We start from the raw sequence: 18074 nt of genomic DNA on the forward strand, positions 1-18074 counted from the left end.
CATCTGCATATGTCTTTTGCCCATTTTTTGATGTATCTTATTAATTTGGAAGAGTTTTTTATATATTCTTGATAGTCCTTTGTCAGATATATGTTTTACAAATATTTTCTCCCAGTGAGAAAATTTTTGTGACTTTTTATTTTTGTCTTTTAAAAAGTCAGTTTTTTTTATGAAATCTATTTTTTTTTAAATTTGATCTTTACAGATTTATTGACAAAGGAGCAGTTTAAAATAGTATTGTAGCTCATGCTGCTGGAGAAGGCAATGGCAACCCATTCCAGTACTCTTGCCTGGAGAATCCCATGGACCTGGTAGGCTGCAGTCCATGGGGTCGCTAAGAGTCGGACACGACTGAGCGACTTCACTTTCACTTTTCACTTTCATGCATTGGAGAAGGACATGGCAACCCACTCCAGTATTCTTGCCTGGAGAATCGCATGGACAGAGGACACTGTTGGGCTGCCGTCTATGGGGTCGCACAGAGTCGGACACGACTGATGCGACTTAGCAGCAGCAGCCTCAGCTCATGCTGCTAATTGAAAAAATCTTAATATCCATCTGATTAACAGTCCAAAGCAGTGCAGCCCTGAAAATGCGTAAGCAATTTCATTTATGAAGATATCAGTGCTAGGACTTCTGTGTTAAAACAACTCCCTACCACCCCACCTGCCCTTGTTTAAAGAATGTACATACCGTTTGTTTGAGATTTATACCTTTACTTATTTTTTGAACAGCAAGAACATGTTTAAACAGCTCACTTAGCTTCTGCAATTCGTTCTTCTTGTCATCTTTCTTCACTTTCTCATCACCTTCACTTAGTGCTGCTTGTCATGGATTTTACCAGTCCGATGAGTCATAGCCTTGCTGATGGAGTTCTCCTGCTTGACTCCTTATTCTTTGGACAGAAGTTCTGTTTAAAGTGAACTTTCCCTTCTTTTTTCTTACTTTCCTTTTGGTTGCCCCTGGCAGTTTCTTGCTCAGTCCAGATAAGGAACCATGCGGATGGGCATGTCAAGCCTCTCAAGCCGGGCAGCACATGAGAACAAGGGGTTGAGAGGATTCTCAACTGAGAAGCTGCCCTCAGAATGTCTTAGTCGTCCTTTTCTGTGTAAAAGAAAAACATTGCTGGAATCCTGTGTCCAGTCTTTTTGGGTTTTGTCTGTTGGCTTACTTTACTTGCCTGTTTTAAATTTTTCATTTTGAAATAATTACAGATTCACAGGAAATTGTAAGAAAAAATATATATATATATTGGAAAGGACTGATGCTGAGGCTGAAACTCCAATACTTTGGCCACCTCATGCAAAGAGTTGACTCATTGGAAAAGACCCTGATGCTGGGAGGGATTGGGGGCAGGAGGAGAAGGGGACAACAGAGGATGAGATGGCTGGATGGTATCACCGACTCTATTCACATGAGTTTGGGTGAACTCCAGGAGTGGGTGATGGACAGGGAGGCCTGGCGTGCTGCGATTCATGGGGTCACAAAGAGTTGGACACGACTGAGCGACTGAACTGAACTGATACACACAGGAGGTCCTGTTCACCCTTCATCCCACCTTCCCTAATGTTAGCATCTTGCGTAACTTTAGTGCAGTGTCAGCACCATGAACTTGACATTGGTACACTCGTGGACCTTATTCCCATTTCCCTAGTTACACATGCACTCGTGTGTGTGTGTGTGTGTCTGCGTGTGCAGTTGTGTGCAGTTTTACCACACAGGTAGTTTGTTGTTTTCTTTTTTAAAAATTTTATTTATTTAGCTGCTTTGGGTCTTAGTTGTAGCACACGGCATCTTCCTCCTCCATTGCAGCCTGCAGGGTGTTTTTCTTTGTTTTTTTTTTTGTTTTGTTTGTTTATTAAACCCGGGCCCACTGCATTGGGAACTCAGAGTCTTAGCCACTGGACCACCAGGGTAATCCCTACACAGGTAGTTTAATGTACTGCTTCACAATTAATACACAGAACTGTTCCATCACCACAAAAGCTCCTTCATGATGCTACCTTCTAAGAACCATCCCCCCTTCTATCTCCAGATGCTAACCCCTGTTTTCTATCTCTGCAGTTGCATTATTTCAAGAATATTATATAAATGGGATCAGATAGCAGGTAATCTTTTGAAATTGACTGTTTTCACCCAGCATAATTCCATGACAGACTGTCCATGTTATTGCCTTTATCAGTGGTCTTTTATGAGGCCGAGTAGTATTCTATAGTATGGATGTTCCACTGTTTGTTTAACCATTTATCCAGTGAAGAACATTTGGGTTGTTTCCAGTTTTAAGCTATTGTGAATAAAGCTACTATGAACATTTGCATACAGGTGTTTGTGCAAACGTAAGTTTTCATTTCTTTGGGATAAAAGCCCAAGAGTATAATTGCTGGGTCATATTATAAGTGTATTATTAGTTTTGAAAGGAACTGCCAAACTGTTTTCCAGAGTAGCTGTATCGTTTTATATTCCAATCAGCTATGTGTATATCGTCCAATTTCTCTTCATCCTCACTGCTTTTTGGTGGTGTTACTATTTGTCATTTTAGCCATTCTAATAGGTGTTTAGTGATGTTTTGTTGTAGTTTTGACTTTCATTTCCCTAATGGGATATAACTGTAAATGTAAAGATGTAAACTGTAAAGATACTGAACAACATTTCATGTGTTGATATTTCACCTGTATATCTTTTTTGGTGAAATGTCTGTTCATGTCTTTTGCCCATTTTCTAACTGAACAATTTGTTTTCTTATTGGTGAGTTTTGAGAGTTCTTAATATAGCCAGGATACTAGTCCTTTGTAAGATACGTAGTTTCCAAATATATTTTTCCAGTCTGTAATTTGCTTTTTCATTGTCTTACAGTAGGGCAACAGATTTTAATTTTATGAGATGTAGCATATCAATTTTCCTTTTATAGACTGTACTTTTGGCATCAAGTCTGAGAAATCTTCACTCAGTCCTAGGTCCTAAAGACTTTCTTCTGTTTTTCATCTAAAAGGTTTATGGTCTTATGTTTCATATGTAAGTCTTTGATCCATTTTCAGTTAATTTTTGTGTAAGGTGTAACATTTAGGTTGAGTTTCTTCTTTTTTTTTTATGGCTGAGTAGTATTCTATAATATGGATATTCCACAATTTGATTAACCATTCATCACTGAAGAACATCTGAGTTTGTGGATATCTAGTTGCTTGAGCAAATATATGTTGAAAAGGCAGTCATTCTTTGACTTAACATCGGGAAGAATGGCTCCTTCCAATTTGTTCTTTTGCAAGGTTGTTTTAACTATTCTAGGTCCTTTGCCTTTTTGTATAAAGGTTAACGTTTTATTTTAGGATGAAGTTTTTGTCTACAAAAATCTTTGCCCAGATTCTGATAGTAATTGTGTTAAACCTATAAATCTTTGTGGGCAGAATGGATATCTCTACGATATTGATTCTTCCGGTCCATGAACATGTTAATAAGGCTCTCCACTTATTCTTTATTTCTTTCATCAGCATTTGTAGCTTTCAGCCTAGGATCCTATTCATATTTTGCTAGATTTATACCTAAGTATTTCATTTTCTTCGCCAGTGTTGGTGTTTTCAATGTCAGTTTCCACATGGTTATCGCAGAGCTTTTGGTACAGAACTGTGGAGTAGTCTGAGGTTTTTATGTTCCTAGCAAAGGAGAGAAGAAGAGTTGGAGTTTGAAACTTGACTCATAGGCATTTGAGAACCAGGTATGGGCAATTCCCTGGTGGTCTAGTGGTCAAGACTCAGTACTTTTACTGCTGAGGGCCTGGGTTCAACCCCTGCTCAGGGAAGTAAGATCCTACAAGCAGCGGGGCCAAAAAAATATCCAGAAACCAACCAAAGGAAAAAACCACAAGGTATGGGAACAGTGTATATGTGTAAGAGCAGACAGACTGGGTTCAAATCCCAGGGCTGACACTTACTGGCTTTTTGACCTAGGGCCAGCCATTTAACTTTTCTGAGCCTATTTTCTCAGTTGTCAGAAAGGGAAAATAACCTCCTGTGCAGATCTTTTGTAAAGCTCTGTGATTTTATATACATATACATATACATATATATATATATATTTAAACACACACACACATATAAGCTGTGTACAGGTCTCCCTATATCTTAGTTATTATTTCTAGCCACAGTGGAATCATCGTTTATGATCCACAAATGGAGAGGCAAGTGTACCTGCTGTTAAGAGCAGCAGTTGTTTCTTGAACCACTTCATGGTGCTAATTTTCAAGGATGTGAAATCTTGACATAGCTCTTGTCCTCAAGGGGCTTATAATTTTGTTGAGGAAGGATGCTCTATGTGTAAAAACTCCAGGACTAGGTATTCCTTGTCCAGTCCCAAATGTGTGGTGCAGACAGTGGGTGCACCAGCGAACTTTCTCTTCCTGGGTTTTGTTTGCCGTGTTTGTACCCTGTTCATCAGTGTGGCTTCTGGTTGTTGTTGTTGAGAGAATGTGTGGAGGTAGGAGGGGGTGTGTACAGATTTAGGGGAAAGGGGTCATGTGGGAATATGTAATTAATTTTTATACTTTCCCCAGTAAACCATCGACCCTTTTTATGATGTCATGAGGGATTCCTTAATTTTGCAGCTGCTTCCTGGTTACGTCAGAGGGGAGCCTCTCACCCCACAGCCTGGAGCTGCGCTCCTAAAAGAATTGGAAACAAATGAAGTGCTGAATATCTAATGGCTTCCACAGGGAGAGCCCTTTCAGACTTCCCAGGCCTCCTTCTGCAAGGTCTTCCTCAAGTATTTCTGACCCCCTGAAGTGTCTTTGTTCTGGAAAGACAGGACTGGCCCAGAGCCAAGTGGGCGGGAGTCTGGGGACTCCCTGCTGCACAACCCCCCTCCCTCCAGGTGTTCCACAGTCCCAGTTTCTGCCCCTCTCCTGGATCTCATTTGGTGGGTGTTTCCCTTGTTGGGATCTCGGGATCCTCTGGAACCTGCCAAGATTATCAGCGAGGGTCCTTCCCTCCCCGCATCATCTCTTCTCTTGATTTTCCTTCCGCAGCGTTTCTCACATCTGTGCATGCCTTTCAGTTCCCTCTCCCACCTCTCTTCTAAGAAAGATGTTACATTTATTTGGCATTATAAAGTTTATGAAATGCTCTACATGTAATTCCTCTTCATTCAAGCAAGTTCACGTCCTCTTAGCTTCCCAGCTTGTTTGCCTCCCTGTCACTTTTTTCCAGCTATGCTAATCCATCCTAAATGCTTTGGCTAGATTTAGCTAGACCTCCTCACTGCCTGTTGGGTCCAGCCTGTGTTTGCTGCCCTGGCATCGCAGGCCTTGTGCGATGGGTCCCTGTTTTATGACATGCCGAATGTAGTGCTTGCTGTCAGAGTATGTGCCTGGTGTGTCTCTGCCTGCGTGCCTCTTTAGCACGCTCCGTCTTTGTTCATCTTTTGCAGCATGAATGTGTTCTCTTCCATGAAACCTTCCGTGATATACACTAGCAGGAAATAGAGAAAGCATGTTATTTCCACCTTCCTTATGGAATGCCATAATACGTGGTCTTGAATTACAGTTATTTGGGTGTCTGTGTAGTATTCTTGTCTTCCTCATTAGAATATCATCCTTTCATGGACAGTATCCTGTTTTCCATTGTATCCTCCACAATTGGGCCAAATCAACAACTGTGGAGTCAATGGGAGAGGTCACTTTGTCGGGAGGTTGGGATTTCCTTTGTCCCGACATCTACCCGCTTGCTAAGAGAAAGTTAAGAGTTTAGAATCCTAGAAAATCCAGAAGGACAGTAGGGTCTCAGAGAGAAGACATTCCCTCCCATGTTCCTCTGTCTTGTCTTGGACACATTTTACTCAGGGATACGTCCTGGATTGCCTTCCACCCAATCAGCCAGCATTCTGCCATTGTGCGTGAATATAGTTTGTTTGGCTGTATTGGTGCCTGATTCTTCTGACTCATTCATCATCCTCTCGAATGATGAATTTTATTCCCTGGGGAGTAAAGTGATGCCCTGATGGCGTGGACATCTCTGCTTTTGCTGTGAGATTTTTGTCTGGTTCCTATAAAAGCGGCTGCCTCTTCCACCTCCCTGTCAGCCAGCAGCTGCCACAGGGAACCCTGTGGCTCGAGCAGCAGCAGTCGAAAGATGCTCTCACTGCCCACTTCCTGTAGACGGGGAGGTTTTGGTGGGCTGCTCAGGAGCGGTGCCAGCTCTGTGTCTGACTGGTGACTGACTCATGAGAAAAGCAGCCTCATGTCTGAAAGATAAGAGCCAACAAATCGCCTCCAGGTGGTGTTAGTTTGGAGGTGACTGACCATTCATTTCCTCTCTCTGGGAGGAGCCGGTGGGGACGGAATCGGTGAATAAGTGGTCTTGCCTGCATTTTTCTCTGGCTGTTAGTGAAGCCTCTGAGCAAACAGCTGGTCCTCTCTACTGGAATGGCAAGTGGACCCCAGTGCCCTCTGAATGCCCTCTGTGGCCGTGGGGGCATCAGACTTATGTGTCATCTGCCCTGTGTCTTCTCTTCGTTACTCCTCTCATTCTTTTGCTCAGAAGTTGGCTGTGTGCGCCAGGCAAACTCTGCTTGTCCGTTGCTGCCAGACTATTTCATGACCAGCCAAACCTCAGCCCTGCTGATCTGATTTCCTCCAGATCTCCCCCTGACCCAGGAATCGATCAGAAATGATGGTTCTGAACTGCGGTCCCTTGGTCGGGCTCCACAGGTCTGGGCAGGTGGGCCTGCCTCGCCTCCACACCGCTCCCCTCTCCCCCCTCCCGCCTCACTCCCATTTCCTGCAGGACACCGCTCTGCCATCCTGGAGCCGTCAAGCACAGCTTTGCTTTGGCAGCACCGTCGTGCACACACGGGTGGGAGAGGGGCCGTGTTTATCACTTTTCCTGGAGATTATCTGTTTAAGCACTTCTCTGACAGTTACAATAACAAGGGCAGTGTGTTGTGTTTCCCAGCAGAAGGACACTTGCTGTTGAAAGATGTATAGCACTAATTAGAAATACATAACATCCGGCCACATGGCAGCCTTCTCCCGGCCGCTCCATTTCCTGATTTCATACAACTTTGACGACAGTTGGTTTATGTTTTCCATGAATATGTTCTCAGAAAAATGAGAAGGTCTCCCCGTTAATAGGAGCGAGAAGAGTGTTTCTGCTTGAGCAGGTATTTGGCCAGAGGAATCATGGGAGCCGCAGTCACCTGCCCCTCTGAGAGCGTGTGGGAGGGGTTCAGACTTCAGGTGACTCTCTGGTACGAGATATTTCCGTCTGACTTCCTCAGCCAGAAGCTTTCCCCTACCCCCTTGAACAGGCCTGCTTTTGGAAAGAAGGGGAAAGGCCGTTTCACAATGTTAATGAGTTCCTCAGCTCATGTCAGGCTCCAGCCACCTGACACAAAGCCAGAGGAACCCAGGCAAATACCAAGGCGAACAATGCTTTTTCCTTCCCCACCCCGCATCACTTGTTGGCCTGGCCCAGCCCCCTCCAGGGATATATATGGGCCTCTGTGAGGGTGGCGCCAGTTTCCTAGGCCTCACCTGGGATGGGTGGGCCTAGGACCCTGGATGCTGCTTTCCTGCCCACCTGCATCCTGTGGGTCCTTCTCAAGGACTGGCATCTTACAGCTTCTAGCCCACAGAAAGCTAAGTGAGGCGGACAGCATCTCCTCAAGATACTGTAGCACTTAATACATTCCTCACTGGAGGCACGGGGTCTGAGTCACCATGGTTACCTGGGGTTAATAAATAACCCATTTGGAAGGTCCTAAGATTGCAAGGACCCTGTTTTCTTTGTAGCTTTGTATGTGTGGGTGCTCAGTGTGTGCTTATGGCACCACCGAGCAGTGGAGGAGGGCAGGCCTTCCAGAAGTGTTCTGTGTGCAGAGCTGACCAAGACCCAGGCATTCTGATCCCCAGAGATAACTGTGGTGTCACCACCTACTTGATCAGCACAGGACAGCATACTGATTTGTATTAATACCTCCCTATCCATCAGACCCAAACACAGCAGGGAGTGCTGTCAGGCCCTTCCTGGGGAGATGGAGGGGTGAAGGGTGAAGGGTGAGGTGATGTAACCATGGCCAGGGGCGGAGCCGTCAAGTGGCTGCCTTTCAGCCGCAACCCTGAGAGGTGGTTGATCCCTTCCAGACATAGCAGAGAGGCTCCAGTTGTCGCTTCTTCACCTGGTCCCCAGACCTTCCTGCAGGAAGCTTTAAAAGGAGCCAGGGTGGACTCCCCAGAGGCCTCAGTGTTGTTGCTCCTAAGCAGTTGATTCTCCCCTTGAGTCTTTGCCTTGTGCACTTTGAGAAGGAGTCTAACCCAAGGTTGCCATTTGTCATAAAAACAGACATGGTCTTGGTGAAAGTCATCTCTCTTTGCCCTGTCTTATCTTTATCAAGGTTGATGAAAGTATCTTGTTGTAGTCCAGCTTCTGCCAGTCCTTGGAGCTCGTATACCCACTTGCATCTCTTCTGAGGGCTTTCTGTGTGCGGGTAACGTCTGCCTATGCCCAGAAGTTCCCGTGGACAGAGGAGCCTGGTGGGCTGCAGTCCATGGGGTCACAAAGAGTCTAACACAACTTAGCAACTAAACAACAACTTCTGCCCAAGATGTCCAGTTGATGAGGGGACACTAATGTGTACTCAGTGTGTCATCTGCCAGGATGTGGCCTCCACTCATCCTCTCCTAACTAGCCTCTCCTGATAAATCCCTCTGTCCAGGACTTACTCTCCCGTTCTGGGCTTTGTTGCTAATTAGAGGTGGGCTGCTGGCAGTGCTGGGCAGGGGCCTGGACTGGGCCAGGGTGATGTGGAGAGTGCCGTTGCCTATTGTGAGCATGGAGGGGAGAAGCTGGCAGCTTCCCTTGGGATGGCTTCCATGTCTCCCCTTTCCCTGCTGTCCATCCTCCCTCTGCTGGGCCCTTGATCCTTGTTTCCTGTCTCTCTAGCAGAGGTTTAGGGCCTTACCAGAAGAAGGAGACTGGTGATCTATTCTAATCACACGGATTGTTACCACTTCCTTACTGCCTGCCACAGTTGAATTGGAAAGTTCGAGGCTGACATTTGGGACCATTGGGCATCTGGCAGGCTGGTGGGAAAACCACAAGAGAAGAATTGCTACACTGATGCTAGTCATATGCTGGGACCTTCTGAGCAGCAGCCTGTTCCTTCTCACCCCCAGGGCTTTCTAAAGTGGTTTTGGGCTGGCTTTGCATACTCCAGTCATGTTTGCTCCTGTGGCCAAGACGGTTAGGAATAACTGTGGTTGTATAGCATCTCCTGGAGTAAAGACTTCAATTAGGCCCCATTGAAAAGCCGAGTGTCAATGAGGGGAGAGGCGAGAGGGCTCCCCCTTGACTTCCAAGGTTAAAACGAAAGCAGGGACAGAGATCAAACGTGCAGCTCATTATGCTCTTAACACTTGGAGATTCCGAGAGTTCTCCGGTATTACAGGAGGAATTAACAGATCAGCTGCTGCCAGACCAAGCGAGCCTGGCCGTGGATTCTGCCTCCTGCGCACATAGGGGTCTCCTCCCCTGGGGCTGCAGCCTGGCTTGCTGCCTTCCACTTGTCACCTGTTTCTCTCAGGGCTGGATGAGGTGACCGTCAGGAAGGGCCGCTGACAGGGAGCGGTTACGGACAGTGGTTTGAGGGTGTATGTGCTTGTAGCTCCTGCTAAAGGATAGGCCTGGCCACCGCCAGGGTGGCTCCTTTCCCTGACCCACAGCGGGAAGGAAATTGGTCAGGCTCAGGAAGTGAGGGGCATAGACTGCTAATGTCAGAGCCAGGTTTATTTCTTAGCCCTAGAGGAATGAATAGGTGAAAATTAAAACTAATACTTGCTTAAGTGGTTATTATGTGCCAGGCACTGTCCTTTATAAAATTTGACTCATTCAGTGAAAAATATATTATTTCTAAGTGTCGTGTGTGTTCTCTGAGGAGGAGGAACAGAGAGAAGGTAATGCTGGAATCAAAGGTTGGTGCTTCAAGAAAATTACTTCTAAATTTGTGTTTTTCTGATCTTAATTGGTGACTGTATTCCTGCCATCTGTACATTAGAGAGACTGAGTTAATATGACTTCCTGTTCACCGTGGGTTCATGTTGTCAGCAGAGAGCATTCAGTTTGGGCTCCGACTGTACACCTGGGGTAGCTGGTCTCGGGGAAGTGGTGTGAAACAGAATTTATACCAGGGAGCCCTATAATAACCATATCAGGCACTTACCATATGCCAGGCATCCTGGCAATACTTTGTTTAACCTTTGGACCGCCCTTTGAGAGTGGGAATCTTCCAGCCCCAGGCTCAGGTGAGGAAAAGGAACTCAGTGACATGACCAAGGACTTCCGCCCCATAAGGTGGGGAGAGGCGCCCTTAGCCCCCAGGACACTGATGGACTTACCTTTCCCCTCCCCAGACTGCTTCTCGGAGGAGTGTCGCTCTGTGATCCAGGAGCAGGCTGCAGCCCTGGGCCTGGCCATGTTTTCTCTCCTGGTGCGACGCTGCACCTACTTACTGAAGGAGTCAGCCAAAGGTAAGCAGACGAGGGCCCCTGACTGGTGGACCTTCCAGCTCCTGGGTCCTGTCCAGACACGCTCAGGGGGCCATGCTGCGTTCTCCGTGTCTTCTCCCCCTACTCTGGGCTCCCTCTTGCCAGCATGCACTCTTCCTTTTGCCTACCTGACTAGTCCCACTTTCTCTCCGGCCCTCCTTCCATTTTGTGGAAAGGAGAGGAGACTTCTTTCATCCTCTCTCTCTCTTCTCCTTTAACAGGATTTTCAGTGCACCTCTGAACTGCTAAGTGTTCACGCAACTTGAAAAATGAGTTTTCCTTGATGTTCATAATTGATGTTTTGGTTTCCCCCTCTTATCTATATGTCCCTCTTTGTTTGGTACCCAGTGGGGGCTGTAACTGCTGTGCACCAGACATCTCCAGGAGACTCACTGGACCAGATCAGGGATTCTTTCTAGCCCTTGGTCTGAGCAGTGTCTCCATGTCCTTTAAGTCTGCCCTTAGAATTCCAAGCCTGACTTCTGGGCCATGTAAGGCAGGGCTGCAGGGTGCACCTTTCTTTCAGCTTCTGGATCAGTTGCGATGAGTAGTGAGGCCCCTCTGTTGTTCCCCAGCCACATCAGCCTTTGGGAGTGCCTTTAGCCACTGGGGCCACCTATTTAGAGCAAGGGAGGTTAATTGGTTAGAATCTCAAATTTACAGAAAAGTTTTGGGAATAATACTCTCTTACTTACCCCTCACCCAGACTCCCTAATTGTTAACATTCTACCACACTTGCTTTAAGTTATCTCTCTTTCTATACATACACATATATGTATTATTTTCTTTATGAACCATTTGATCATAAGTTGCAGACATGGTAGCTTCCCCGCCCTGCCCCTTCCTGCACCAGATACTTGACTGTGTACTTCCTAGTCACGAGGACCTTCTCTTACATGACAGTACTGTTATTACAGTCAGGAAGCCAGCGTTGATACAGTACTATTATTGAATCTACAGACCTTACTGAGTTTGTATCAGTTGTCCTAAAAAAATATTTCTTTCTGGTCTAGGATCCACTCCAGGATCAGACGTTGAATTTAGATGTCATGTCTCTTTATAGTCTCCTGCAGCATGGATGGTTTCTGAGTATTCCTTTGTTCTTCATGCTCCTGACATGTTTGAAGTGTGCAGGGCATTTATCTTGTAGAATGCCCCACTGTTTGGGTTTCTCTGGTGCTTCCTCACCATCATATTCGGGTTGTTCTGTTTGAGCAGGAACCCTGCTGCCATGTCAGTGCTGTGCTGAAGGAAGGCTAGAGTGGGTGTGGGTGGGAGGCCGGAGGCCAGGGCAGCGACCCTGTCGCCAGGCCGCAGGTGGAGCACAGGCAGCTGTGTGCAGGGCAGAACCAGTGCACTGGTTCTCTCTCTGTCCTGCTTTTCAGAATTCTCTTAGGTGCTGGCACTTGTCCTTCGCTTCTGGGCCCAGCTGTCCTGTGGACGTGGTCTCCCTCCCCTGGGAGCTGGCTGCCGTCCCAGCGCCCCTGGCCACACGCGGGGCCACTGCAGATCTAGGCCCAGCTTTACCCTTTGCCTCTGCAGCTCAGCTGTCCTCTCCTGAGGGGGAAGAGGATCAAGATGACATCAAGGTGTCCTCCTTTGTCCCGGACCTGAAGGAACTGCTCCCCAGTGTGAAGGTCTGGTCAGACTGGATGCTCGGCTACCCAGACACCTGGAACCCTCCGCCCACCTCCCTGGACCTGCCCTCACAGTAAGTCAGCCCTGCCCGCCCGTGTTCCCACAGCCCGCTCCTTGGCCTGCTGGCCTGTGTCTCCCCTCTTCATTTGAACTTGGGTGTTCCCCTTCCGTGAACACCTCCCAAGGCCCCTGCTTCTGCCCGCTCTCTGGTCCGTTCCTCCCCTTCCTCTCAGTCTCTTTCTCTCACTTCATGGCTTGCTCTGTTTTGCTCCTTGCCCTTGATCTTGTGAGTTTCCACTGTGCACTGCTCACGCTCACCGTCTCTGCAGCTACCTCCCAGGTCTGGGTCGGTGTCAGTCAGTGTGTGTGAGGCCCTCTCTGTCTCTCCCTTTCAGTTCGTCTCCATGCGTCTCTCAGGCCCTTGCTGCTTCTCATGCTGTCCTGCACACTCTGTCTCCCCACCTGCCTCTCAAGATGTGGTGGTATGTGTGGGGGTGAGAGCATACAGTGCTTCCCACTCACTGTATCCCCACCCCACCCCCACTCACTGCACCCCCACCCCCCCACTCACTGCATCCCCATCCCCCCCGCTCTCTGCATCCCCACCCCCCGCTCTCTGCATCCCCACCCCCCCGCTCACTGCATCCCCACCCCCCCCACCAACTGCATCCCCACCCCCCCGCTCACTGCATCCCCATCCCCCAGCACATCCTGCCTCATTGCCCTGGCTCTGGATGTTGGTGTGGGGAAAATGTGTGTTTGCTGGATGTCTATGTATATCTCTTTGTTGGATGTCTATGTATATCTCTTTGTGTGTCCACATGACTTTTTTCTCTCTGTTATTAAAATTGTGGTAAAAAATATATACAACAGAGTTTGCCATCTTAACCATTTTTAAGTCTACAGTGCATCACGTTGTTGTGCAACCATATAGAGCGATTTCTTGTGTTCGCAGCAGTGTGTGGGTTGTAGCTCGGTGTGTGCCTGTTTGGGTCTGGTTGTCTGTGCGTGTCTGGTTGTGAGGGTTTTTTTGTATTTGTGTGTGTGTGTGTGTATGAGGAGATTTGTCTGTTGCAGGCCCTTGGTGTGCCTTTCCATGTCTGTGCGTGTATGCGTGTCTGTGTGCTGTGTCCACATCTGTCTGGGCCTCTTTGCAGGGTCCCTGTGTCACGATGAGGACTCTGTTGCACTGTGTGTCTGACGCCCTGTCTCTGTTCATATGTACGTCTGGGCCCATGTCAGTCCATGTCTGCTTTGGTCCTGCCCGTGTCTCTCTCTGTGTGGCTGTGTCCTTTGGGAGTGTTTGTGTATGTTCCTGAGCATCTGTGCCCAGGACTGCCTGTGTCCCTGTCCATGTTTGTCTGTGAGTGTGTCTCTGTGTGTCAGTCTTGGTCTCTCTGCTGGGGGTGGAGGAAGTTTGCTCTGTATGTGGGCCTTCCTGTGTCCATCCACCTGCCTCTGTCTGTTCCTCCTGCCTGTCTCAGCTTCTTCCCGCCTGCCTCTCCTCCTGCCTCCCTCCCTGCTGTTTGTGTGTGTCTGTATCAGGGGTCAGCAAGCTGTGGCCCATGAGCTAAGAATGGTTTACATTTTTAAATGGTTGAGAGAAAGATCAAAAGTATAAGACTTCATGACTTGCAGAAAGTATATGAAAAGGGACCCTGGAAAGGGCCCATAAAGCTGTATTGGAACACAGCCATGCTTGTTTGTTTACCCTCTGTCCACGGCTGCTCTCACACTGCAGTAATAGGGCTGAGCAGTTGTGACAGAGACCACACGGGCCGCAGAGCCAAAAGCACTTACCGTCTGTCCCATTGTAGAAAAGGTTTGCCGCTCCTGCTCCATCTCCATGTTCCTATGCGTCTTGTTCTTCTGTGTGTTCAGGTCACCATGTGTGTGTGTGTGTGTGTTTGTGTTTGCCTAAGAGTATCCTAATGTGTGTGCACCCAGGCGCCTGTTTCTGGTCAACTCTGTTGACTGTCCGTTTCTCTCCCTCATTCTTTCTCTTTCCCTGTCTGGGTCTGTCCCTCGGCATTTCTCTGTCCGACCTTTCTGTCTCCCTTTCTCCCCCCGCCATCCCTCCCTCTGCCAGCAGCTGTACTGGGGTCTCTGGCAGGTGTGGTACACGCATGGTTCCTTCAGGCTCTGTGTTGGGCGTATGCGTGTGTGTTTGGGAGCAAGCATCCATGCCTAGCGTCTTCTCGTTCTTGTCTAGCGCTCTTCCCTGGGAGGAGGAGAGTACTGGAAGGAGGACGATGGGTGGCTGGGGTGGCACGTTTCTAGGGAGTGGGGAGGGTGCTTCTCTGGGCTGGGCCAGCCATGCCGTGGGGGTCTCCAGGCTCCTGGGCGACACGCAGAGGTTTCTGGCCAGCAGTTACTGACCTTTCCGTGTGGACTGGAGAGTCTGATTCTTTTTTGCCTTTCCTTCCTCATATTTCTCCCTTGCTCCTCACCCCAGGAAGCCACCCCTGGACCATTCAGCCTGCCCTTCCCAGGACCCCCAACTCTGGCTCTGTAACCCTGTGGGTGATGCTCAGAGCACCAAACAAATCTCTGCATCTTTGCAGTGAACCCTCTTAAGTTTCCAGGACACACTCCAGGCTGAGGCCCCATGAGCCAGAGTTGAACCCTGAGCTGGGCAGCTGCAGACACACAAAGGAGCAGGCTGATCTGGCTTGGGGCAGCCGGTTCTTAGCAGTGTTCCCTGAAGAGTTAACATGTCAGCCTCTGACTTTTCAGGCCATTAATCTGCAATGCCGACTAGGCAGTTTGCAGTTCTGGAAGGAAACTGACAAGGAAGGACTCTCGCTCACCAAGTATCTCAAGCCGCTGCTTCTGAGCATGTGCAGGGTCACAGTGTCTTCCTCCCTTTCCCTTGGCCTGGGGGGAGGCAGACCATCTGCTCCTGCAGCTTGGGCCTTCCCTGGGTCACTCCACCTCACAGCCTTAGGTATGGTCGACCCAGGTCGTTTCCCCGTATCCTGGCCATCAGGCTGGCTAACCTGTCTGCTGCGACCCGTCTCCCTTCACCCCTCCTCCCTCTCCCACCGCCTTGGCTTTTGTTTGGCTGAGGAAATGGAAAGCTCACACAGGAAGTGCTGGGCCTCATCTGCTCGAGGTGCTGAGTCTGTTTTCTCTGTGGATGCTGGAGCAAATGGACCGTTGCCGGCTCATGCGAGCTGCTGCCCATCTTTGGGCAAGGGCTCAGACTGCAGCTGAGCACGTGGTCCAGGCTGCATCCACCCCCAACTGGCCTTCACCTCCAAGGCCACAGAGAGGCAGACAGGGCTGGGACATGTGAAGCAGATTTGCTCAGTCTTTTCAGAATTTCCTTCACAAGGATAGCAAATCTGACCAAATAATGTGAATCCGATTGCTTAGTAAACAAGTTCCTGTAGCTGTTAACTTACTCTTTGATGAGTCCAGACTAGGCTGGAGAAGTCAGTGTGGTAGAGAATAGAGTCCTTCCTGCACTGTCTGCCTTTGCAGTCAGAATCAGTGGCTGGTTGTCTCTGGAATGCAAATTTAAGCATAGAGGAGGGGCCCCGCCATCCCAGGGCCTGACCACAAGGTACGGTGGTTTGAGGGCTGGTGCCACTGGAGAAAGCAGACCTGGTCTGACCATCACCCCACCTCATAGCCTTCAGATCCAAGCTGTGGAAAAGTGGAGTAAGAATTTACCTCCCTTCTTTCTGGTTTCTCATATAACCGCCTAACATTCACCGAGTGGATGCTATGGTTGAGAGATTGGCAGGGTCTGGTGGTTCTTCTCTAGGTTACAAAAGGACATCTCCCATTCACTGATCTTCCATACTGTGGAGCCTTTTTCTTTTAAGGCTGTGAGGAATAACATACCCCAGATAGTTCTGTAGGTGTCAGAACAGAAATCCCTCTGACACACTAGGTCCCTCTGCTGCTCTTCACTTCGGAAGGTCTGGGAATGTTCTCAAGAGAGTAGGAAGGAGATCGCTTCCACCTAACACCTCTCCTTCTCGTGTTTTCATTAGTCTATGCCCACATTTGTTTTCTGCAAAGTCAGATTCCTCATTGATCCTAAACTAAGGTGGCCCAGAAAGCCTGCGCTTCAGTTTTCTTCTCCTCCAGAAATGCCTGCTCCCACGTTGTCTCCGTGACCCATTTGGGCCCTTGTTTGATCTTGTTCCTTCATTCCCCGTCTGCCTCTCATTGTGTTACCATCTTTCCTTGCACAGTCAGTCACTTGGAAGCATCCCCCACCTTCTCAGGGGAATTCTAAACCACATCATGAGATCCCCCTGGTTCTCTCCTCTTGGCCCATATTCCTCTTCTTTCTGGTCACATTGACTGTTCCTTGCAGGAGCCACTTAGGCACATAGGGAGCACTTGTTCTGATGGTGACAGGACTTCCCTGACACTGCAGAGTGACACACAGGGGTAGGGCTTCAGAGCCATTTGTGCCTCTGCACACTGGCACTTAGTAGGCTGGCGTTGGCACGTGGGCACGTTGACTTCCCATTCGTGTCTGTTAGGAGTTGTAATGGGATGGCTTTGTATCCGAGATTTGGGTATGGAGGATTGTAGCAGGGTATGGAAAGTTGCCTTGAGCCACTGTAAAAGGCAGTATAGAGTGCTTTGGTCTGATTAGAACAGATCACAGTCTTTGGAGGGGCCATTCACATGTTGGGGGTTGGAGGAAGAGTGGGGAGCACAGATTCTGTGCCAGGGCTTTCGTGAGAGGGGAGGGGTAGCCATTCCTGACTCTGCCCAGGGAGCATGAGGCCATTGTGAACATCAGGTGGCGGAGAAGAGCACAGCAACAGGCTTCCGCGAGCCCACGCGTAGCCCCCTTGCATCCCAGGACCTTTGGCAAGGCGAGGGCAGTGGGACAACCTACCTCATTTCAGAGGCTCCGCCAAAGCCAAATCTTCCCTCATCTTGATCTCTAGTTCTCAGTAAGTGAAAGAGTCAGGGGACTTTGAGAACATCCAAACCTAGCCCAGCTGTGGCAGTTGGTTTATTGCTTTCAGCTGGTACTTGAACCCAGGTCCTGGTCTTGGAGGCTTTCCCAGGTTTAATCCCCGGAGCTTTCTCTGCAGCTGTATGACACTGCGCTGACCCCGAATGAGGATAGGAAAATAGAACCGGTGCCAAGCCAGAGTCTCTTTTTCATTTGGAGTCTGGCTGTCTGCCCATGACCAGGGTTACATAATGGGAAACATAGCTGGGGCTCTGGAGAGCCCGCGCTTCACCAGGCTGCCCAGACCTTCACATTCTGATGCTATATATCTTCCTAATTGTAGCTCGGATGCATTTATCACACTGTTGGATTGGAGTACTGTTAAAAAAAAAAACCCTCCAGAAATTCCTGGACTTGCTGCTTTTCCATGGCTTGCCTTGTGCATGCTGGAAATGACCTGGAGGGAGCCCCCTGAGGTGCCGCCACCTCGGGAGACGTGGGGACATGGAGGGAGCGTGCAGTAAGCTCATTTCCGCAGGGAGCCCGCCTGTGCTGACCCTGTAGACGAGATAGACATTCCTGAGTTAAAAAGAAGCTCGTTCGCTCACCCTCCTAGGGCAGCTCTGAAATAAGAACTAATCCCAAGCCTAGTCGGCACCCCTTCAAGGACGCTTAATACGTCTTCCCAGAAGGGCATTTTAGGAGGTCACTAAGTACTAGTCCATCAGCACTTCCCTGAAGGAAGTGGTGGTGACTGTGGGAAGCCCCTTTGCTACCCTGGCTCCCCACCCAGTCTCCCTGGCTCCGGGTTGGGGCGTCAGCACTCTAGCCTGGCACCAAGGGGTTCCTCTTCCTCCAAGTGCTTAGTGTGGGGCACACGTGATCTCTCCCACGGCAGGAGCCGCCGTCTCCCACCTCCCCCCCCAACTCAGGACTTCTTGTGAGAGGAAGGGGTGTTGGCCCAAGGCTCCAGTC

General features: G+C 48.8%; 1 protein-coding gene and 1 non-coding gene across 4 annotated transcripts in view; both read left to right on the top strand.

Annotated features, from left to right (window-relative positions):
- SMG6 (SMG6 nonsense mediated mRNA decay factor) overlaps window positions 1–18074 on the top strand; it is a 198714-nt gene that overhangs the window by 81642 nt on the left and 98998 nt on the right. For all 3 annotated transcript variants that reach the window (XM_040243774.1, XM_040243775.1, XM_040243776.1), the window contains 2 exons: window positions 10394–10510; window positions 12071–12239. In XM_040243774.1, coding sequence (XP_040099708.1) covers window positions 10394–10510; window positions 12071–12239 — 286 coding nt within the window. The remainder of the gene's footprint in view (window positions 1–10393; window positions 10511–12070; window positions 12240–18074) is intronic.
- On the top strand, window positions 3721–3793 carry TRNAK-UUU. Its single transcript has one exon. It is a non-coding gene; the product is annotated as a tRNA-Lys (tRNA).

The sequence above is a fragment of the Oryx dammah genome, unplaced genomic scaffold, assembly GCF_014754425.2.
Source record: "Oryx dammah isolate SB20612 unplaced genomic scaffold, SCBI_Odam_1.1 HiC_scaffold_8, whole genome shotgun sequence".
NCBI classification, from domain to species: domain Eukaryota; kingdom Metazoa; phylum Chordata; class Mammalia; order Artiodactyla; family Bovidae; genus Oryx; species Oryx dammah.